Below are 25,975 nucleotides of genomic sequence, written 5' to 3'. Positions count from 1 at the left end.
CCTGGAAATGAGAGTAGTTTAATCAAGGTTACTAATGTGGCTAAGAAAACAAATTGCCTCAGAAAAAAAACAAAAAAAATGGTGGCCAAAATAAAACACAGAACAGAAGAACAAAACTTGGTAGCAAGCCCTTGACATTTATATTAATCAGGGTTCTCAAAAAAACCAAAACAAAACCAACAACAACACAAAAATACACAACCTGCAGTACATGGAGAGAGGGGTTGAGGGAGAGAGATATTAATTTTAAGTAACTAGCTCATATCAATGTGCAGGCTTGGCAAGTCCAAAATCAGCAGAGTAGGCTGTCAGGCTGGAGATGAGGGAAAGAGTTACAGTTCAAGAACCCCTACTTTGGTCTGCTGGCAGAATTCCTTTTTCTTCTGGGAAGGTGAATCTTTTCTTAGTAAGGCCTTCAACTAATTGGGTGAGGCCCACCACATTATAGAGCAGAATCTGCTTTACTGAACGTCTACTGACATAACTGTTAATTATCTAGAATAATGTTTGACCAAATATCTGGGTACTGTAGTCTGGCAAAGTTTACACATAGAATTAACCATCACAACTTTTAGGGGAAATAAAAATGCATGTGGGGAACACAAGAAGCCACTGCAGATGTGCTTTGTTTTGTAGGACAGTGGGGTAACCCACCATCCTGATTTGTCCAGGAGTGAAGGGTATCTCAGAACAAGGGAACTTTAATGTGAAAAGTACCATGCAAAATCGGGCAAGGTCATCCTACCCTAAAGGGAAGCATATGTCATTAGCCCTTATTATCATCTCAATCTCAATAATTCTTCCAGCTTATCTATGACCTAAGTTACATTCGTATATGTCCTTGGGCACACCAGCCATAGGACAAAACATTCTCCAATATAAATGAAAAATTCATTGTGGTTTAATCAGCAGTTTCTTATGAATTTTGATATTATGAGTGTCCATCCCTCTAAGTCTACTGATAAAGTCTAAGAATCAATCTTGCCATGAAAATGCCATCAAAATCACAAAGAGCCAAAAAGCCTGTTACAAGTCAGACAACTAGCCTTTACCTCAAAGCCTTTCCCACAACCTTCAACAAACATGAAACAAGTAAACTTTCGGGTGACTGGAACAGCATTTTCTAAACTGATATTAATGATAAACTGGTTCAAGAAAAAAAATGTTTAAAAACAGTGAGATGAACAAAGTTAAATATGTTTCTTTACTGCAGAAGTCTTCATAGCCTTAAGCATATAATGTGTACCATGCAACACACACACGAAAGACATAATTTGCAGAATTTTCCAAAATAATTGGACCACAAAAATCACTGTCAAGATATACATTTTTACATCTCCCAGAAAAGGGTTCAAGAGATATCCAGTGTATTAAACACAGGCCTAACAAGATTAAATGGCAAACATTTCAACTCATCAAAATATTTCCAGAAACATAATTTCTGACTCCACATTAATTCTCATGAGCAATTATTCAGAATCCACATTTGTTTTGTATCTTACCATATGATTCAACTGTTGATTCTTGTAAGTTGGTACAAAGGCAATACAATCAGGTCTAAGAACCAAGAGGTGTATCAAACCAGCGCCACCTTTAAAGAAAATATGGATTCCTTTTCTTTTCTCACTTTGACAAAATCAGCAAACAAGTGGACAGCAAAGGCTATGCAAGAAGATTAAGGACAAATACTACATGGTGAAAGGGCTCACCTGAGGCTTGGTGGGCAACACACCCCTCTACAGGGGAGGAATCAGAAGTCAGAATCAATGGGTGACCTGTCAAATTAATCTAATGACTTACAATTCACTAATTAAATCTCAAATACGAATTCTAAGATGAAAAATAAAAAGAATGATAAGAGGATAAGATTTGAGGAAAATGCATGTTTCAGGTTGAGGGAAATTTCTAACCCAGTGGTGATTGAAATCAAGTAGAGTCAAATTCACAGCAAGATCCATTCACAGGTGTTGGATAATATACATCTATGATAATTCACATCAACTCGACTTTGTCCCAATGGAAATACAAGCTTTAGCCCCAGATCTATTTGGAGACATTTGAAGAACATTTCTAATATAATACAAGGCATTCATACAGACTCTAAAACACATATTTATTGAAATGAGAACATGCAAAACTTGTAAAAATATTGAAAATATCAGTACATTGTGTGACACTTAAACTGAGCATTAGCTAATTTTAATGATTGCTTTCTCCTACAATACTGCCAATATTGCCAGCAACAGATGTTGTTACTGAAAAATGCTAATTATTATATGCCCTAACCACCATCTAGCTCTCACTCCCTCTCTTTCTTTTTTTGGTTTGCATTAGCAATTACATCTGTGCATGTACAAAGTGCATAGGATTTGAAGTTGTGTTTTGTGTACGATGATGCTACCACACCAAAATAGCAGAGACCAGTTATTTTACTTTCAAATTTTAAACACAGTTTTATAAATAGTACTGAATAAAATGAAGTTCATCTCTAATTTCTGTTCACTGTCACATTTCAGGTCAATGGGATACAGTCAAATTCATTTCCATTATGTGCTAACAATCAAATGCCTTCAACTTAAAATGTTAAGACATGAAAAAAAAATCACAAGAATATATTCTATATTAACTTTCCAAAAGTTGTTGAACTTATGTACCACTAAAATAGGGTTACAACTTAAAAAATTTTCTTTTCAGCCATTCACAAAAGCAAACACAGGAAGAAAAAGGGAGATCCAAAATGAGCATAAAAAGCTATATGAAATCCTCAAAATAATATCTTCAGTTTAATTTCTAAATAGCCTAGATATCCGGAAACTTACCTTAACCTGCATTTATACAAAGAAATATGAAAAGTTCATACTTAGCATTAAGCTCATTTGCTAGATATAAAAGATGGAAGGTAAAAAAAAAATCTGTGCACACACTAAAGTTAAAGAATTCTGAGATTAGTTGCAAGAAACAGGGCTGTAGCCTTTCAAAGTAGAGGCGACACAATAAATAGAATATCGATTCATTTCAATGTAATTTTCTACAAGTAATTGATAGCTTATCTCTTGCCAAACTGATGATAAGAAAAAAGTTATTCAGTGACAATGAAAGAGTGGGAACAGATCTGGAACTGGAGTTCAACAAAGAAACTGCAAGGGAAGTTCTATCATCAATGCCCTGCCTTGCAAACTGATATTCTATCCTAATTCATTTCATCAAATATATTTCAGTATCTTATGTACCAATGTTAAATATCAAGAATTTTGATGCATGGAAAATCTATTTTCATTAAAAATTTTGTACCTTGTGTCAGAAATAAATGATGAACTGAGTTGGTCCTGTAAGTTGGTACAAAGGCAATACAATCAGGCCTAAGAACCAAGAGGTATATCAAACCAGTGTCAAAGAGAGATCTTGCATTCGCTGGGGACTTGGAAGAACTTTCCAGGATGGCAGAATTTTACTCAATAGCAACATAGCTGTGGGAATCCCAAGACGGCCTGTGGTGAGTGGGTCCTTCCATGATTATTATGAGAGATTAGTCTCAGTTAAAATATTTTTAGACTTCAGTGATTTTATTTTTTGTCTCTTAAAGCCTTCAAACAGGCTACCAAACTGTAATATTTTAACTTGAGCGGCAATTACAAAATGTCCCACCCATTATACTAAGGAGACCCATGATGGAAAATGGTAAGTTCTCATAACATAAAGATCTTACCTTTAGCGGAAAAAAAATGTCACTTGTCATACTGTATGATCTCACTGATATGTGGAACCTAGAAACACTGAACTCACAGAAACAGAGTAGAACTGTGGTTGCCAGGGGTTGAGGAGTGGGGAACGTGGGAAGATGTTGGTTAAAGGGTACAAATTCCCAGGTGTAAGATGAATAAGTTCCAGGGATCAAATGTACAGCATGGTGACTATAGGTAACAACACTATTATACACCTGAAAGCTGCTAAACTTACCTAATGTTTTGTGTCAGTTATAGCTAGAGATCAGCCTACAATGTTATGAAGTGTTCAAATGACATTCATTTTTTAAATTATTTAAACTCTTAAAAACCAGGTCATTGATTTCTTAAGAGCATTCATATTTGGGTAGAAGTTGTTCCTACTCTTCTTTTTCTCTCATAATACTGTCTGGTCTTGCTGAAGACCATTAAGGTAGGAATGGCTATAGCATTTATAGGTTACTTTCTATATTTGTAGGCAGTGTGTTATATAGGTCCGTAGCAGGCACAGTATCTTATGGACAACTCTCAGATATGAATTATTGTTTCTACCGCAAATAAGTAAAAAATAGGGTTCGTATAGTTTGAAAGTGACAAAATATAGTGTGAAACAGTGTCCAGCTTTAAGATAAAAGGTTCTGAAGTTATACAGAAACAGAGAAGTGGAGATACAGAGGTGGACATAATTATATTCTGGAAAGTCTTATATTTTAGCCCCACCCCAAATCATTTGTCTCAAACATATTTTATTTATTTAAATCTTATAACACTAGGAATATGGATACACTACTACTACGTCAAGTGGGCTAGACCCTTTTGGAACTAATTAAAAATATAAATATTAATTCCCCAGAAAATATTAATTTAAGTAATGCTGAGACTATGTTTGTAACTGCTGCTTTATTTGGGGCACCAACAAATATATCTGTGAATTGGCATTTTTTAAATAAATCATTAGAATGTCTGATTTGTTTTCATAAAGTGTCAAAATTATTTTACGATAGGGACTGAAACTTGCTATTTTGCTCTCAAATACTTAAGGACCTATTTATTTTATAACTTCAATAACAGAATCCCTTCCTAAGTAATTTGAATTCTCTAGCATCAAGTAGATATTGGCAAGGTGTTAAAACATCAAAGAGATGTACACCAGCTCAAAGGAAATTAAAATTTTGTCATGGAAAAAGAGCCAATAAATACAAGAAAAATTTTTTTACAAGTAGTTAGTGATTGCAAATATTGACAAATACTTTAAAATTATAAAATCCAAGGCTGACAAGAGTATGGTGAGACCAATACTCTCATACACTATAGGAATATGCTTTGGGACAGTCTTTCTGGAAAGCCACCTGGTAGTATACAACCTTTGATCCAGCAGAGCCACTTAGAGAAACTCGTCTTAACAAAAAATAACTATCAGTTACAGTCAAAGATTTATACACAAAGTCTCCTTTGCAGCATTCTAAGGTCAAAATGAGAAAACGTTACTTGTCTATTTTACAATATACAATTGCCATAAAAATCTTAATTTTTAAAATAAAGAAATAAAAAATGCACTGTTATTATGAGAGGAGGGAAGACAAATATTCAAAAAAGGCAAATAGCATTCTGTAAATTGATTCCAAATTTGTATAAATCAAATTTATACAAATACAGATGCCACAAGAAAGAGTGAAAGGACATAGAGAAAGACATTAATAATATTTCCTTCTGAATAAGCAGAATTAACTGATAAATTTTATTTTCTTTTTCCTTTCAGCATTTTATAAAAGGATCACTTTGGTTTTAATATACGGAGTAAACATGTAAATGCTATTCTAAAACTAATAAAATTTGGTTTAATTTGCTGGACAAAATAAAAGACCATTTGCTATATGTGCATATTCAAAAGCTGTCATTATACTTCTTTGACAGTGTAATTCACCAATTTTTCTAAAAAAACAACAACAATTTTCATACCAACTACAAGTTGAAAAACCAAGGCTCTGCAATGGTTAAGTGGCATACCCATTATGCTCAATGCAGCAGAAGGTATGTCGAGAAAGACAGTCTCCTCACTCCCACTCCAGGGCTCCCTCCTCTACCACTTGCTGAGTCACAAGTCCTTAGTTATTTATTTAACCTCCCAAAAGACTTTTCAACATAAAATGTCATCACAAAGAACTATTTACCAGTACCTTACTCAATTCCTTCTAGCACTAATCAACCACCCCATTTCCTGATACTCAGCTGTCCTAAACAGGTACATGTCAGGTGGATTCTATTCTTCAATTCCTGGCTTTCATTAAATGAAACATTTCTACTGCTCTGCGCAGTGCTTTAAGCATTGAATGAGGTTTCTCCCAGACTGTAATGAATATTTGTTAATTTTTATTTAATTTAAAGAGCAGGGAAGTTAATTAAGAGCAATTAATCAAGAGCACAAGCTATATGTTATAAATAAATAAATACATTTTAAAATCTCCCAACAACTCTTTCAGTTTTTATAGTCTCAGGAATATACCATTCCAGTTCATTCTTGGAAAACAGCATACAATGTATTCCATACAATTTTCAGTAAATAAGCAATAAAACTAGGTTTTGAATACTACAATTTCTATCATTCTTTCACCAGATGAGAAATTTCAGTTTATCTGGCAATGTGAAAAGTGTTACATATATCCTATATAATAAAACCCTATTACGCAAATTGACCAAATGGCCGAACAACCAGTCACTATGATGTGCACTGACCACTAGGGGGCAGACGCTCAATGCAGGAGCTGCCCCCCTGGTGGTCAGTGTGCTCCCACAGGGGGAGCACTGCTCAGCCAGAAGCCGGGCTCATGGCTGGCAAGTGCAGCAGTGGTGGCGGGAGCCTCTCCTGACTCCAAGGCAGCACTAAGGAGCGGGAAGCAGGCCTAAGCCGGCAGTTGGACATCCCCTGAGAGGTCCCAGACTGCGAGAGGGTGCAGGCCTGGCTGAGGGAAGCCCCCCTCAGTGCACAAATGTCATGCACTGGGCCTCTAGTTGAGTTATAAAAGACAAAAAGCTTAAAGATTCTAGGATGTGTCCTAAAAGAACTACACCATATAGGATTAAGTCAATTTATAAAACAGCAGCTTTAAATAGCAACTCAGGAAATAATGGAAAAAAACCGTAACAAAAAGATGCAAATATAAATAGTGTTTCCAATAGCCTATTATGAGTCATTGTTCCTTGGACAAAGCTTATGTGTCATTCCTAAATAAAGACAAGGATAGTCCCGGAGTTTAAGAATTGTGCCTTGATAAATTTCTATTAACCTCGACAAATGTGAAAGACAAAGACATTTTATCGGCACTCCAAAGGAAAGAGGCTCTTAGCCTGCCTGGACAAAATTATCAGTTCCAAACAGGATTTGGAAAATCTTGTTAAATAGGGGTGCAAACCAAACTTTCCTATTATACTGAATTTTAAATAATGAATGCTTTCATGATGGACAATTTTCTTTCCAATCTCTACAGGAATTAGGAAACTATAACAAGTGAGGGTATCAACACTATACATATTTCAGAGTTTGGGAAGTCACAAACTTTATTGGTGGGCATGTGCAGCTTTTGTAAAGGAAATACGAGTTCTTAAAAATGACTTTTGTTCAATTTAAATGAGATAAAAGTAAAGCCAAAGACTCACTAAATATTTATTAAGTCAAGACACGTTTAAACTATTTTTGCATTAGTCACAGTTTTAAGTTAACAAATGTGAAGAATACACAAAAAGGACACTTACATTTTTTATGATTCTCAACAGTTAATCTTTCAGAGTTCCAAGTAATCTCTCCAACATTTATCATAGTAGAGTTGCTGCTACTTTTGAAACATTTTATCATAAAAATGTTCAAACATACGGCATAGATGAAAGATAGTAAAATAAACACCCATGTACTGACAACCAGATTTAACAACTGTTAAGACGTTACCGTATGGGTTTTATCTAAGAGATATTTTATTTATTTATTTTCCAGAACCACCTCCAAATAGGTCATTCACATCAACAACTTGATTCATTTGGTGTTCATAATCCATCTCAGAAACCTACAAAATACACTTTTATAAAGTAGTTCCACGAAATCCAGGAATGGAATATATCTTTATCAAAGCAGTTCAACCATTGCCACTCTTAATACATCCCAGGATAGGTCACTTAACCCCTCTAAACTTCTGTCTTCTCATCTTTAAAAAATGAAAGAGCTACACTTGAAAATATCCAAAGCCCCCACTTGTTAGTAAGTTTGATGAGTTCAATGCCCACGAGGAAACTTTATTCTCACTGCCTTTTTCAATCTGCAACATGAAATTACCAACAAGAAACCAGAAGACACCTAAAAGATGCAAGACACCTTGCCAGAAGCAGCCCTCTACCCCACTCTTAGTGCTGAGGCATTTCTAGAAATCACTCCAGCTTTTTAAGTAAGGATGATGACATCCGGCACAAGTGAATTAGTAAATTATTTAATTGTCATAAAGTATTGATTCTCAACCACATGGGACTCGCTGGAATTTTGGGTATACATTATAATTTCTCAAATCTTTCACTAGCTTTATATCAAGTCTTGCTGCTCCAGTTTTAGAAATAAGCATTTAGGTCATTAGGCTTCCATTAGAAGCAATTACCTCAAAAAGAGTAAATGTTTCCCTTCTTTACCACCACACCACGTGAGTATCTTCCACAATGACGGGCTATGTAATAAAGCGATTTAGGAATTGCTTCAAGAATTAATGGAAAAGAGCACTCAGTCCTTATGGTCATTAATTCAGGTTATTCAGTGTCTATCAAAACCTCTCGCTCTAAATAGACATTATTTAAAAATAATCTCAGAATTACCAGGATGTTGAATTATTATTGAAATTTAAGAAAGATCTTCCTCAAGCCTTCCCAGGTTTTCCATGTGCCCACCTACATATGAGATCAATGATATATAGATTATAAAAATGTGGGCGGCCCTAATTTTAGATTGAATTAAAAATTCAGCCTGGTGGAGGCAGGCAAAGGAGGAGGGATGGGGACAGCTGTAATAGTGTCAACAATTACAAAGTAAAAAAATTTTTTTTTCATAATATTTCTTTTGCCTAGATAACTCTCCCTCGGGGACCATTAGTCCCGATCTGAAGATATGCTTCCTTTCATGTAGCCCCAATGTGAATCTCAGTTGTTTAGAAATTGTATGATTTGACTGGAAGGTAATGTACCTTAATATGAAAGCTGGCTTGGTGCCGTAGGAAAAAAGAAAAACAAAATGACCCTGCATTGCAGAAAGACATGAGGTGGTTGGTATTCAACATTCTGGCATCTGATTTGAGACAAACAGGAGATTTTAGTTAGCATGTTCTTTCGCTGTTTCAAAAAGTATTGCAGCAGCAAACCATGGTAAAAGCATATGTGGATAAATATTGTCATTGTGTTCGTTCATTGGTTAGTTTATAGAACAAGAAATTTCAGAATGTTAATATCTTAATTTTAGTAAGCTCTAGCCCTGTATAGCAAATTCATAAATATTAACTTATTGGTCCTATAATATCTTTCTAAAATGACAGAATGCATATTTATTTCACTATCTAGATGAAGAAACTGAGGATTGGCATATCACTTGAGCATTACAAAAGATCAAACAGCAAGTAAGATAATCAAACCTAGGTCTGCTGATTCCAAGTTTAGCATTTTTCACATTATACTTACTTCTATGGTACTCTAAAAAACATGAAAAATAAATTGGATATTTTATAATGCTATGAGGTACATAAATCACTTAATAAAAGCTATCCTAATTATTATTATAATTAAAACTCAAAAACTCTCAAATTCTGTAGGATACAGTAGTAAATTTATCACAGTAAATGAGAATTATTTTTCCATCCCTTTTACCTAACACATGATTTCAAACTTTTACTCTCAACCTCATGTTAAAAAGAAATAGATGAGTGGCTGCCTAGGACTGGGAGAAAATAGGCAGCAACTGCACATAGATATGGTGTTTTATTTGGTGGGGGAAGGACAAAAATGTTCCCAAATGTAATTGTGATAATAGTTGTACAACCCTGAAAATATGCTAAAAACACTGAATTGTACACTTTAAAAGAGTAAACTCTATTGTATATGAATTATATCTCAATAAAATTATTTTTAAAAGAATACCTGGAGCCAAAGTATAGCATTTCTACTATATTATAACATCATAAATGAAAAAAAAAAAACCTTGAAATTTGGGTTATATTCAACATTTACAAATGTTGTTCTGTTCAAATGATTCTTCTATAGTAAGATACGGCCCCAAATTCAAGAAATTGACATTGAGAAATAAATAGCAAACTATAATACTGGGCAAAGTTAAATGTAAATTCCATAAAAATAAGTACAATAAATACAATAAAATCTTACAAACAATCGAGCAATCTCTTGGAAACTTAAACATGTAGCCCAGTACCACTTGGCTGTGTAACCTTCAGCAGCATAAAATAATATATGAAAGCACAGTAAGATATGGCCCCAAATTCAATAAATGTTAAGGCATTTATTTCCTCATATGTAAAATGAGGAAATTGGTCAGATACTTTTTATAATTTCTAACAATTCTAAAGTTCTATAAATTTATAATTTAATACTAGATAGACTGAAAGCCTTGGATCAAATGGCTTTACAGGTGAATTTTACCAAACATTCAAAGAAGAACTAACACTCATCCTTCTCAAACTATTCCAAAAAATTCAAGAGAAGGGAAGATTCCCAAGCTCATGTTGTGATGCCAGCATTATCCTGATTCCAAAACCAGATAAAGTCCCTGATGAACAGAGATGCTAAAATCCTCATAAAATGTTAGCACACCGAATCCAGCAAGACATTAAAAAGTTCATACACCATGGTCAAGTAAGACTTATTCCAGGGATGAATGGTTGGTATAATATCTACAAAACAATAAACATGATACACCACATAAACAAAATAAAGGGTAAAAATAATATGATCTTATCAATAGATGCAGAAAAAGTATTTGATAAAATCCAGCACCCATTTATGATAAAACCTCTCAGCAAAGTGGGAATAGAAGGAACATACCTCAACATAATAAAGGCCATATATGACAAACCCACAGCCAACATCATACTCAATGGACAAAAACTACAAGCATTCTCCTTAAGAACAGGAACAAGACAGGGTTATCCACTTTCACCACTCTTATTCAACATAGTACTAGAAGTCCTCGTCACAGCAATCAGACAAGAAGAAATAAAAGACATCCAAATTGGAAAGAAAGATGTCAAATTGTCATTATTTGCAGATGACATGATGTTGTAGAGAACCCTAAAGATCCACCAAAAACTACTAGAATAAATAAGTTCAGTAAAGTAGCAAAATATTTATCCTTTTTTGCTTAAAATATTGTGCCATTCACTCATCAACTGAGTCACAACAAGAGCGTAACATTTTTTGTCACTCATACCAAAATGACTTACATTCAAAAGAATTATGTTCATATTTTAAAGATGTAAATATGCAATTTTTCATTTTAGAATTTCCTTTTTGAAATGCTCTCCATGTTTGAAAATACCCAATATTCACAAACACTTTTCCTTTAAAACTAGAATATATTTTGGAAACAGTCAAAGGTCAATGGTGATCTGGCATACACAGTTGGCACTCAAAAGAGTAATTTTTTATTGAGCAGAAAATGTAAATGTTAATGAGTGAATTTCATAGCCATTTCTCATAAACAAGTACTCAATGTTCTCTGAATACAATGAGCACATGTTTGTGCCCTTTGTCTTTGCTCATTCAGTGTCTATTCCCAGAATTAGCTACTCTATTAAATTCTACCTACCTCTTAAGATTCCTAACTATCTTTTCTCTAAATACTTCCATGACATTTTCAAGTCAGAATTGACTTTCTTTTGTGAACTCAAAACTTTTAGTTTTATTACATGGTACTTCCCATTTTAGACATTAGTGTTTGGGTTCCCAGCTTAGCATCTGGATTTTAGACACTTTTGAAAATAGACTGGTCTTACACTTAGGCAAACCAGTTAACCTCGCTAGGTTTTAGTTTACAGTCTATGGTTGCATTTTTCAGCTAACAATTTCATAAAATGGTTTTCATTAGTATCACCTATTTCTGGGAGGGTACAGGAAACTAGGCATTCAAGCTGCTAGTGGGCATGTAAACAGGTACTGCCTTGTAAGAGGGAAATTTGGCAATAGATAGTAAATGTCATTAATTATTCATTTGGTCCAGTTAGTCAATTCTAAAAACATATCCTGGGAATCATCAGGATGCACTCTGATTTATGAAGGTGTTCATCAAGAAGTATTTATCGCCGAAACCGGTTTGGCTCAGTGGATGGAGCGTCGGCCTGCGGACTCAAGGGTCCCAGGTTCGATTCCGGTCAAGGGCATGTGCCTTGGTTGCGGGCACATCCCCAGGCAAGGGGGGGGGGAGGAGGCAGCTGATCGATGTTTCTCTCTCATCGATGTTTCTAACTCTCTATCCCTGTCTCTTCCTCTCTGTAAAAAATCAATAAAATATATTAAATTAAAAAAAAGAAGTATTTATCATGAGAACACTAGTAATAACGTAGCTATCTAACCATAGTGGATTGCTTAAATAAGTTATCTTGCAGCCATTCAATAGAATTTTATTTACACTATTAAAAATCTCATATAAGAAATGTTTAATAACATGGAAAATCCCTCATGATGTGTCAAGTTTAAAAGGAAGATTTTAAAATCCCCAAAGAAACCTAATTGCAAATAATACTTTCCTTGCCTCTAGATCACAACTCACACTGGGTAGGTGCACATACACTGCATTCTTTTAAAATTCTGAATATGGAGTCAATATGGTCTCAGATCATGTTTTTGAGCCAAATAGCAAGAGATTTCCATAAAAGGTCATAATGAATAGTCTATCTATACCAAGAACAGTAAATTTAAGTATTTTGGGAGTGAACTTAAAATCAAATATAATGGTGTTGAAAAGCACAATTCTTAAAAGTGTTGAGAATACATTTAAGAATCTCTGTATTTCCATTCTCTTCTAACCAAACATGCTTGCTTCTCCTCCTGCATCAGTCACTGTAAAGATAACTTCTTTGCTTTGTTCAGTTTCTGGAAATGGAAAAGAACTTCTTCACAAGTGTTTTAAGTAAATTAGGATTGTATCAGTTTCATTGTGGGTTCATTTGAATTTTAGGAGCTCTCTAGGAACCTAATCAATAATCTAGAGGAACCCTCAGATATTGGTGAATACTAATTCTACAAGTGTTTCTGTCAAAGTTCATTAATCCAAGGAAGCTTTTTCTTGCACTTCTTCAAGCTGACTCTCATGCAGATAAAATAAACTGGGAAAAACCTCAAAGATTTGTTTTCCCTACCCCATGTTAAAAGCAGGGATGGCCCATTTTGCAACTCAGACCCTGTGAGTCAAAGTCAGAGTGGGGGGGATGAGTCTTTAGGAAAAGTTCCCTGAGCAACTGAACTTTAACAAGTGAACCCCCGTGTTAAGCCTTAACCCCCTGTTTAAAAAGTTTGAGGACCCCTGATCTAAGGGTTCATTTAGGAATAAAGATAATAAGAATGATGATAACACCCTAACACCGAAGAGACATTAAGGAATCTCTATGTTCAAGGAACTGTGCTGGGCATATCACATTGATCATCTTGTTTGATCCACACACAACAATGTGTAAGGTAATCATAACAACCAACGGTCACAAGAGCAACCAACACACATAGCATCTTATTATGTGGTAGGCTCTGTGATACCATTTTATAAATATGTATTATTTTTTAAAAATCTTTATTGTTGAAAGTATTACATATGTCCCCTTAAAATTCTCACAGCTCTGTGTGAGAGAGACAGACAAACACTAATTCTAACTCCATTTTCTGAAAAGGAAGACGAGAAGCAGATATTCAATGACTTGCCCAAGGTCACATCACTGGCCAATGGCAAAGTCATGATTGTTTGAATTCATACCATCAACCACCACAGCATCATGAGTTCTCTTAACCACTAAATTTCTTCAAACAAGTTTTCTGAACTTGCTTGTTTTACATGGGAAATGCAAAGTTGTATTTTGTGTTTATGCTGCTTAACATGCACTTTTGATACATGATAGCCATTCAATACATGATCTTGGAGTTGAATTGTTTTGTTGTTGTTATTTTTATTGAATTTATTGGGGTGACATCAGTTAATAAAATTATATAGGTTTCAGGTGTACAATTCTATAATATATCATCCATACATTGTGTTCATCACCCCAATTAGAGTTTAATTGTTTAAAAAATTCTTAATAAAAAAGACCCAGTCTAGCAAGTTAGTTGACTGACATTTCAATTTATTTTTTAAGGAGCTATTATACCCTTTTACATATAATGATGATTTTAAGAACTACATTTGAATATAGAGACTTAGGTTCAGTGAATGCATGACTCAATGCTTGTGGTATGGAGACTTACGAAAATCTAAAGTATCAAACACCAGAACCAACTATATTATTTTGCATTAAAATGAACCAATCTACCTTTTTTATAAAACTGTGAAATGAGCCCATTAAAAAAACATTCAATATACAAGTTTAAACTAGAACAAAATCTTTGTTCTCTTCAAATTATGTAGCCCGGACTCAAATATCAAGATAGTTATGAAAAAAACATATTTCATTATGTTCAAACTACTAGGAGAAACCAAGTACATCTACATCCCATAAAACTAGCAGCAACAAAATATTCCTAAAACTACCTGCAATTAAGTGTAAAGAGGTATTGGATCTGGAATCAGAAAACGTATGTTTAATTCAAGTTGTGCCACATATTAACTGAGCAATTAATGACATGTTCCTAAACCTGCCAATTTACAAAACCTGTTTCCCCATTTGTTCAAGGGGAAGAATGAGAATTTCCTTGCTACCTATCTCTTAAAGATAAATACTATAATTATTCATTAATACTCTATGTATTAATGATGAAATATATGAGAAAACACTCTAAAACTTAAAGGAAATTGTATCAGTGGTAACAAGACTTTCAAGCATGAAAGCTTGAGTTTATTTTATTGCTGTATTTGAACATTCTTCTTTCAATTTTCTTAAAGCAAAGTTAAATATTGTATTGTGAAAAAATTCAATGCCTTCTTTCATTTGCTGTTTATCCAAAAGTCTTCCTTAACCTCTATCAAGCTATACTTTCATATCTGCCTATTCTTTATTCAGCAGTAAAAGGTTCCATCTGTTTTTATAGGTGAACTTTGTTATAAATTAATCCTCTAGAATTCCATAGAACTGAACAAACTGGAAGAAGAAAAAAAAACACAAAAAAACCTTGAGTGCACTTCGCATCCTTTCCAATTTCAGTTATTTGTCCTCACTTACCTTGCCCTGGAATGAATAAACTTTGTGAAACTGAGGAAGCTATCATAGCATGAAATTTTCTATATTCTTCTATCTCTATGGTAGGAGTTCTACTAATTGCTTATTTTACAGAGCTAAAAATAAAGTACCAAGTATACTAAGAGAAACTGGCAATGTTTACAGTCACTGGTAAGAGGGAGTGGATAATGTCTCTACACTTAAAATTTAGCAGTACATTCAACTTAGAAATCTCCCCTTGAAATTTAATAAACTTTAACCCTAGGTAAACACAAATCATTCACACTTCAGCCAGAATTATCAAATGATAAAAATAAAGGACATCTTTTATCCATATTCATAATGCTATTCTAAAACTGATCTAGACTTATACAAATAATGATATCCTGACTGTGAAAGATCTATTTAAAATGCAATCTTTTAGAATGGCTTTAATTATTTTTAGTTAAGAGGCAAAGCATTATATCACATCTAATTATACTGCTTTTAGCTAAAAGTCATTGACAGCATGAGTTTTCTAATGAACAAAATGTTAGTAAATTAGATAACTGTTTTTTAAAATAAGTTTGCCTGAGGAGCTATGGCAAAATAGAGATCAGGGAGAAATCTAAAATAGCACTGCTTGCCTGGCCAGAGTGGCTCAGTAGTTGAGCGTTGACCTATGAAGCAGAAAGTCATGGTTTGATTCCTGGTCAGGACATATGCCTGGGCTGCCGGCTCAATCCCCACTGGAAGGCATTCTCTCTTATCTTTGATGTTTCTCTCTCTCCTCTCCCTTCCTCTCTGAAATAAATAAAAACATATTAAAAATTAAATATAAAAATAAAAAAGCATGGCAAGTTTTGGAAGCCACACACACACACACACACACACACACACACACACACACACAAAATACACACATAGTAGTCTCCTCTTATCTGCAGGGGATACATTCTAAGACCCCCCAGTGGTTGTCTGAAGCCACGGATAGTACCACATCCTATAAATCCTATTTTTTCCCCTCTACACTCATTCCTATGATAAATTTATAAACTAGGCACAGTAAGAGGTTAACAACAATAATAATAAAGTAGAACAATTATAACAATATACTGTAATAAAACTTATGTGAATGTGGTCTCTCTCTAAGTATTACACTCTACGTATAGTATGGATACGCTGGACAAAGGGATGATTCACATCCCACGCAGGACAATGCTGGATGGTGCACGAGTTCATCATGCTACTAAAAATGAAGCAAAACTTAAAAATCATAAGTTGTTTCTTTCTGGAGATTTCTATTTAATATTTTCAGCCCACGGTTGACCGTGGGTGAGAAAAGTGAGAGCATAGATGAGGGGGCCTGCTGTACCTGATGACAAATAGGGATGTAGGTGTTGTCTCTCTTGACTCACTTTTATCTGTAATTTCAACCCACTGAGCGTGTGTGGAACTAGAGGGAGAGGAAGGAAAGGCATCTACCCAGGTGCCCATACAGCTTTGATGCAATAGGCCTAAAGCATCAACGAAGACACACGAGATGCAGGCAAATCCTTCCACATTTGGCTTTTTTTTCCCTATTAAATACCTTCACAAATCTTCTGAACTAACCAAAATAAGAATTCTGTCATAAAACTAAGAAGAGACAATGCTCATATGATCAACTAGAATTCTACCTCCAGGCTAGAGACCATGATTCTGACCTTTTCTGTGGTTCAAACAATACTTGTATGTGTGTGATTTGATTATGGAAAGAAATGGAGGGAGTCTGAGAGCTGACCTTACAATATATACATCCCAACATTCAGATCATAACAAAGAAAAGCTCCAGTGCCCTAGGATTTAATTATTCAAAAATAGGAAAGTTTTCAATCTAAAAAAAAAGAGTAGGGGAACTTAAGGGAATAAAAAACATAATTTACCTTTATGGGGTGTAAGTTATACACCATTGCATTTTATATCTTCTTTAAAAACATATATTCAACCTTAACTACCTCTAAATAAAGGGAACCCACACATGTAGATGAAAAATGATATGTGCACTTTCTTCATCAGTGAATGTGAAAATCTGTTCAGAGACTCTGTGCCATCGTGGTCATATATTAAGCCTCCACACAGCTCTTTAGTGTCTGTGTGTGTGTGCGCGCACACACACACACACACACACACACACACACACACTAAGCCTTTTGTAGACATCACCCATCAATCCAGACCTACCGAGTGGAATCTCCTGCTCTACTTCTACTTTCACAGAGTGCTCAGAGGCAGCTGCTCTGATACCACAAAAGACCTGGGTTTTCAGCATGATTTTGAGGTCAGCACTCATTCACTGTATGTGTGAATCAGAAGTCACCAAAATGGCATGTGTATACCACACAGAGAGAAAAAGACAGCGGATTGGGTTGCAAGGAGACATCAGTAGAAAGTAAGAACAAAATTGTGCTCTACTAATATTTAATATGTGATTTTTACCATACATATTCTATAATTTCTAAATGGATAAAGATGATTAAAATATTTTACTGATAGTGCTACATGATCAAGAGTTTTGAGATGATTAAAACCATGTAAACTAAAGTAATTTCTATACACATGCATGCAAATAAAACATTATTTAAATTAAAAATTTTAAATGCTTACATCATAAGAAATTCAATTTATAGCATGAATTTTATATTTTTCTCATTTTTTGTAATGGTTTATATCTCAATCTACTCTACAAAAGCTGTTTTTACCATCTCCCCGATGAATAAGTATTTTATGAAAATTGGCACTAGAGAAAAAAACCAGGACCTACAAAATTCCTTTCATATTCAACGTAATTCAATCAACTTTTAATCCAAAGATTTAATGATAAAATATCCCCAAGTAATCAGATGACAATAAAAACAAATGAATATTAATTTTTTAAATAAATCATTTACTGTGCTGTATTAGAAGAAAAAATACTTTTACAGTCAGTATTTTAAAGGCACCTAAGCAATGAAAACCAAATCTGGAAAAATTAGCATTCAGGATGAGGTAATTTTAGGTCATCGGGGCAATTTCAATGCTGCTAATTATATCTCCAAGAAAGCAGAAGCTTATGTTTCTGTTTCCTGACCAAATTTTATGGGATGTATAACCAAGAAGAAATATTTTTAAAAGCAAAAAAAATACAAGTGAATGTGTGACTTGGGTGAGAGAGGGGGAAGCATATTTTAACTCTGAGAGCTGTGGATTCCAAGTGCCTCTTTTCATTTCTCCCCTCTTTTCAAAACATACATGAGGGGATAAACACAAAATGAGAATATTTAACACAAATTTTCAATTATGCAACACAAGCTATTTTCTGACACTCAAGACAAGTATGAAAATAAGCCAAGGAAGACAAGGTACCGTGGCAGAAAATGTCTGATAAAAGACAGAATTTCCCAATAAATTTAATTTTTAAAAAAAATAGAATTTCCATATGATATGTAAAAAGAAAGATCCAAAAAAGGACAAAAAGGGGGAGATTAAAATGCCAATATAAATTTAAAATAGTCATGTCTCCCTTAGATTATACAACGCTTTTTCTCATTCATGTCAGTCTGTGGTATATTTACAATAGACTGCCTCTATATTTTTTCTGAAGAAACACTGAAACTTAGAGCATTTCTTTTCTCAGAAACTAAACTTAGAGAATGTAGGAGGTATAGGTAGAGATGAAGTCATTACAGCATTTACAATTTCAGAACAGAATTTGTGGTGTCTTGAAGCAAATAAATACCAAGCTTATTTAGACCTTCAGGTACTACAATTAACTATTTGTAGTTAGTACAGATATTTGTGTCAGTATTTGAGATGACAACTGTTAATATTTAATTCTGCAACTAAACTTTTATTTATATCATATGAGTTAACACAGTCAATAACTAAGATCAGTTTTTAAAATATAACCAAGCAAATAAATTATATCTGTTGCTAGCTGATTTATGTCATAGCAATTGTGCCACTTCCTATTCTGGATTTGCAGTTCTTTAGGCAAAATCTCATATATCATTGCCTTACATTGACACCTACTGGAAAGTACTGGAATTGTATATTTCTTATTTTATTATCTGGGCAGTTGTTAATTTTGCATCTGTGAAAGATATAATTTTAACTGCAAATTTTAATTTTCTAAAAGGAAAAAAAGCACCATTTATTCTAAACATTTTAACTGTAATGGTTTCTTTAGGAAATTGTAAATCTCAAGAAGTCTGCTCAAAGAGTATTTCTGATGGGAATTAATTTACCCAATGACTTCAGTTACTGAACTTCTGTTTATTTTGGGTATGATTATGTAAGTAATTAAACAACTATGTCCAGTATTTGAACTTCTACTGCTTCATACCTCAGACTAAATACTTAGGGTCACAGGACTTGAGGAAAAATTACCTGATTTTGTGAAAGTATGCATACAAATGAATCAGAAAAATGACCCAACTAATAGAAAATGGATGCTTTACACATTCACATTTGAAGTTAAAAAGATAAAACAACATGCATTAGAGAATGAGCCTCACTTCTCTATTATCAAAACTACCTGTTCATATAATACACAAATGTTTTACCGGGATAAATTTATTCTCTGAAGTGGACCAAAAGACAACACAATGAAATCATTAATTTACACATTTTTACAATTAATTGATTATTAAGTTATATTAACTTTTAATTAACTTTTTATGCAAATGAAACACTTCTAAGAATTTCTTAAAATACCCTTCTACCTTAATCTGTCTCCTAAAACTTTTCAAAGAAAATGTTTTCAGAAAGAAATACATTTAATTGACCAAACTATAAGAAATAAAAATATGATGTGATAAATTTAATAGAATACTGCCTTCCTCTCCCACCCCCAGTCTGCTGCTACATAACATGCACAATTTAGGTGCTTAGACCTGTTATATTTTATATCATCACGAACATACTATTGTCCTAGAGACAGTTGTTCCAATTACAAATGAGTTTGGGCTGCTCAGGGGACAATAATCTACATTCTTGGAAATGGTACTAAGAACATGAGGGGAAGGCAGAGTATTACACAATTTACATTGTACTGTATAAATTGCTTTTAACATTCCTTCCTGTTGTAATTCCTTCCTTTTATATGAAATCACTCCAATTTTTAACAAAAGTAACGAGATAGTGTGAACATAGTTTAAATAAACAAAACTATGATCAAAAATATAATAGCTAACTTTAAAAAATACAGGCACTCACTCAATGGTTTATGTTTAGGATGACGTGGTATTTGAAATTTGCAACTGTCAAACAAGTTGCCTCTTGCAAGTGTACTTAATCTACCTGTCCAAATAAAATTAAGTTCTTTAAGAGAAACTGTAATACAGGAAGACTCATAAATATGGGGGATACAGTATGATGAGAGTAAGTCTAATAGTTTTGAAGATGTGCTTTAATTCTTCAAATCGGAAAAAAAACAACAATTAACTATAAAGAGATGCACAGCTTTTAAGTAACCTACTGAAAGATTATTCTAAACTCTTCTTTTAAATTTACCAAAATTTCATAAGGCTAATGTGCCACTCAATATTAAGACACTCAAAGTATCACAGAGGTAACAGGTCTTGATAAATGTAGTTTGGCTGTATTTCCTTCAAACAGTTCACTAGCCCTCCTCAGAAGATTTTGTCAGCTGCAAAATAAAATAAGCACAAAACAGTACTGGTTCCTGATTCTTAAACAAAATGTAGTTAGCAGTTCACTTAGCAGCTCTTTCCGTCCCTGCGGAAAGGAGCCTTTCCTGGGTGAGAACCCTGAAAGATTAGTTTGGAGAGCCTGAGAAACAGTAGAATTGTCAGAATTATTTTCAATCACCAGTTACCTTACAGAGCTTCTGATACCGAGGAGAAGAAACTGCCATCCTTTGTAACCGATGTAACAAAACCACAACTTTCTGCAGAGACGTTCTCACCACAGCCATCATTTTAAGTTTACCACACTTCTGGAGACACCTCAGAATTTGCATTATAAATGAAGAGCAATGATCATTTCCTCCTGGTCACTGGACAATGATTTGCCAGTTCTCTGAGCATGCTCGTTTCCAGGAATGCATTTGAAAGATAACAGGGGCTCAGGTTCTTGGCAAAAGGAGGCTGCTATGCCTTCAACTTCTTCTCAATTTAAAAAACGTATGCAGACGGCACCCAGAAAGCCCCCCAGCAGATGCTCCCAGCCAGTACTTGCTCAGCCGGGCATGGCCGGGAAAAAAAGCAAGTGGAGCAGCCAAACGCTGCCTGCTGCTGGAGAGGAGCGCGCTCAGTAGCCAAAAAGGATATTAAGTGAAACATTAAAGCTGCAGATACGAGGCAGACACCCCCTGGGAACAGAGATTCAACACATCACCGCCGCCGTGCATGCCTCCTAGCGGGTTTGTATTAAGAGATCAAGTAGCATTCACTCTCTGACTGTACAGAGGGATGCATTTACCAGCGGACTAAACGCAGCTCTGGCCGTGCTCTGTGCGATGAGTGAACAGACCCTGTTATAAATCTTGAGAAGAGCAGAAGGTACCTAACTCTAATGATATCAGCCTCTCTGTTAAGTGCTAATCAATCACCTGGCGACAGGTCTCAGAACAAGATCATCTAAAACAAAACAAAAGAAAAATACCTGCAGGGGGGTCTGTGGCTTTACCTAGGCACCCTAAAAGCAGGGTCACAGATGCTGCCTAGGACGAAAGCCATTTGAAATCCAATTCTAATGTCAGGTTAGGACTCCTCTAATTTAACAGTAAAGTTAATAAAACATAAAAGTCTGTAACTGACTACTGAAGATTCCAAATGACCACATTTCCCCATAGACAGCATCTTCATGATCTCATTTCATGTCCTAAAGCTGTTTTAGTTTAATGAGTAAGAAATAGAAGACATGATTATATGATGTAAAAATCAAGTACAGAATTTTTGACTTTCATAGGCATGTGTACAACTTGAGATGCATTTTCTCAAATTACAGCTTGAAGGCCACTATAAGTACCCAGTGGGGGAAAGCACTTTTAGGAAAGCAGCAAAAATAACCCAGAATGATTAAATGACTGAGTCAAAGGGCACAGCCAAAAATAGGACCCAGACGTTTCTCATTATCAGTGTCCCGCTCAAACTAATAACCCAGGAAATGTTGCCTTTTCGCCTTTCTCTACTATTATTGTGATTTTTTTTAAAAAAGAAGCACAATATTTAAAGTATGTTTTACTTCTTTTGCCTTCTCAGTCCTTGATTTTAGCCTGATTTAAGTCCCTTACTGGTCAGAGAGAGTTGTGTTTATCAAGCAGTGTTTTGGTAGGCTTCTGCTTGTATATTGTGTTTTCCCATGTATGTCTATACTGAGAGCCTATACTGCCTCCTTCTGGATAGGCTAGCAATATCAAAATAGCTACACAAAGGCAAAATCGGAAGAGAAGCAGTCAGTTGATGATAGCAGTCAGTTAAAAATACTAAGTTATTAAGCAAATATATAGAAACAGAAATTAGGTTAGTGATTATTTAGGGCTGGGGATTAGGAAGCTGCAAATGGGAGATTGATAGCTAAGGGGTACAGGGTTCTTTTCAGAGGTGATGAAAATGTTCTAATTTGATTGCAATGATGATTGCATAATTGTGAGTACACTAAAAACAATCAAATTGTACTTTTTAAATGGACAAATTGTATGGAATATAAATTATAGGTCAATAAAACTGTTATCAAAAAACATGAAGTTGTAATTCCTGCCCGTAAACCAACAGGGGAAGTTTCCAGGGTACAGGTATGTATCTCCCCCCGAAACACTATGCTGGGTATGGAGCTGGGTACAGGGGAAGATTTGATCAAAGTCTGAACCTATTGAACAAGAGGATGAAAATTAGGCTGAAAGAGAACACAGAGATGAAAAAACGTTAAGTCCAAACACATATTGTTAGAGAACAAGACCAGCCACCTGTTATAACACCACCCGGAAAAGGAGCAAGGCAGCATGATTTTACCCAGAAGAGAATCAGAACATCTAGGCTCATTGGTACTGGTAAAAGGTAAAGCTCACATTTTTAAAATAAAATAATTAAAATGATAATGTGTTAGAATGTGGGCGTGAAAATCATGAATAAATGCATCTGAATTAATAGATAAAGTGGGAAGTCAATAACAGACATTCATTCAAAAACAACAACAAAAAGTTTCTCTGAGTCTTTGGTCAAAGTCTCTCATCTGAATACAGATCTATAGTGACAACTGCATACCAGGCATCTCCTCCTGGATATTCCACAAATGCCTCACTTCAACATAGTTGAAATGAAATGTCCCATCCCATCACCTGCACTGCTGCCCTGACATTTTATTTTCCTGTATTCCTAATCTCAGGCTCTAAAAGCACCTGGCAAGCTTCTGTGTCTCTACCTCTTCCCCTTCCCTTAGTGGATCCTTACTAGCAAGTCTTTAGGTGTATGCCCCCTGCTATTGCCTCATTCCTGGTCATTATCACCTCTGAGCAGTTGGCTACAAGATATCCTAACAAACTGCTCTGCTCAGTCTTGCCCAGTTCAGACTCATTCCTCATCAGCTAGATTCCTATAAAATACAAATCCCATTGCATCACCCTATTGCTTAATATCCTCTAATGACTTCTCCTCATTGCCACCAGGTTAAAATATAAAATAGCAAGGAGATTTCTCCATCAAAGCAGATTTTAAAGCAAGTTCTAGGTGAGATGGCCTGTGATTGACAAGAATAAGTTATTCTACACAAAGAAAATGGGAGTTCAAGGACACTGACTCACCTGTATTTGAGGACAGAAAAGGGATGCAGATGTGCTTCATGAGATTCCTCATAAACTTTTATAAAGGAAAGATTTTGTATTACCACATTTCGTGTAGAAGGAAAATTTGAACCTGAGACTGAATATATCATATTTATCAAGCCAAAGACATAAAAGTAATACCTTCAAGCCCAATGTTCTTAGTTGTAAACTAAGCCATAGAGTCTTTACAGCTTTTATATTAAGTATTTATAATAAATGGAGAATGAAACAACTTCATATTAGAGGAAATGTTCTTATAATGTAAGATTCAATAAGGCTAACTGTAATAGGGCTTAAAATGATAGAAAAACAGAATAGCTAGAAGTCTAGAAGTCTAAATAAACAATTATTACTTTCATAAAACAAAGTGTTTTCCCCAATTACTAAGTAAGTGTATTTTACAGATCTTATTTCCAAAAACCAATTATTCACAGGAGAGCATGGATGCCGTAACAGGATGAGGTGATGACCTCACTTTTGAATGGTAATAAATCTTAATGGTAAACAAGCACTGGTTACATTTTTCTGGGCACTTGCCTGCATTTGCTGTGTGAGCTCCTTGGCCAAGTCAGTGTCCTGAAGAGCATGCTCCCGCTGAGAGGCATCTGCAAGGACATTCACTGTAGTTTCTGCTTCTTGTAGCCACTTTAGGAAATTCTCCAGGTCCCTGCGAGAGGCCTGCACTGCCCTCAGTTCAGCCTCCAAGGAATTCTGTCTGTCAGCAATGCTGCAAGGAACAAGATGGGCAAGTCTCCATTACTTACAGTGTGACACACCTCATCATGACACACTAAAGAAAAAATCAGCAGACAGCCTCAAAGGACCTCAATTTCTTCAAGCACCTAACAGAATTGGGGGATTTTATTCATGTGTGTCTTGAATAATCCATAATGGAGGGATAATGTGAATTGTGAGAAGAGGAGGAGGAAGAGAGGCATAACTCAACAAAAATCACATCCATATTACAAAATAATTATGACTACATTTTTATAACTCATAATTGTATGTTATTCCCCATATGTTTTATTTCAATACCTTAGTATAATACATGACACAAAAGGCAATACCAATAAATATGTACACAATGAGTGACTAAATGAATTCTATAAGAAACAGCATCTGAAGAAACTTTTTAAGATAACATAAAAATAACTTTATATTATCAATACAAATTGGTTCTTTAAGTTGATTTAATAATATTATTCTTGGAAGACATTGGATATCAAGCTTTTATATGCCATTCATTTAATCTACAAAGAACTATTCCAGAGTTTCATGATTTAAGAGATACACACACTGTATCAACCTTTAAAACTTTATAGACATCAAAGTTCCATAATAAGAAAACAAACAACCTAATTTTTAAATGGATACAAATGATTTTACTCCCAGGTACTTAAACTCAAGAGATCTGAAAACATATGTCCACTCAAAAACTTGTACACAAATATTTATAGCAGCATTATTTATAATAGCCAAATGGTACAATCAACCCAAATATCTATCAGTTGAGGGATGAATTGATAAACAAAACATAATATATTCATACAGAAAATATTATTCAGCCATAAAAAGGAATGAAGTATCAATAAATGCTACATCATGGATGAACCTGGAAAACATTATGCTAAGTGAAAGAAGACAGATACAAAATGCCCCATATTGTGCAATTTCATTTATATGAAATACTGCCAAAAAGATAAATCCATAGGGAGAGAAAGCCAATTAGCAGTTGACTAGGACTGGGGGTGGAGGCAGTGGAGACTGGCTGCTAATAAGTGGTGGGTTTCATTTAGTGGTGATAAAATGTACAAAAATTAAGAGTATGGTGATATTTTTACATCATGGTAAATATACTAAAGCCCACTTAATTGTATACTTTACCAGGGGTGGGGAACCTTTTTCTGCCAAGGGTCATTTGGATATTTATAACATCATTCACAGGCCACACAAAATTATCAACTTAAAATTTAGCCTGCTATATTTGGTCAAACATTTAATTAATTCAACCCTAATTCTTTTCCAGGGCTAGACCAAAAGATTCTGTGGGCCTTACAAGGCCCATGAGCCAGATGTTCCCCACCCCTGCT

General features: G+C 34.7%; 1 protein-coding gene across 4 annotated transcripts in view; it reads right to left on the bottom strand.

Annotated features, from left to right (window-relative positions):
- UTRN (utrophin) overlaps window positions 1-25,975 on the bottom strand; it is a 454,275-nt gene that overhangs the window by 187,222 nt on the left and 241,078 nt on the right. For all 4 annotated transcript variants that reach the window (XM_079779951.1, XM_079779952.1, XM_079779953.1 and 1 more), the window contains one exon: window positions 24,423-24,612. In XM_079779951.1, the coding sequence (XP_079636077.1) occupies window positions 24,423-24,612 (190 nt within the window). The remainder of the gene's footprint in view (window positions 1-24,422; window positions 24,613-25,975) is intronic.

This window comes from Cnephaeus nilssonii (assembly GCF_951640355.1).
Source record: "Cnephaeus nilssonii genome assembly, chromosome: 9".
Taxonomy (NCBI): Eukaryota; Metazoa; Chordata; class Mammalia; order Chiroptera; family Vespertilionidae; genus Cnephaeus; species Cnephaeus nilssonii.
This window is presented reverse-complemented; position numbering and strand designations above follow the sequence as displayed.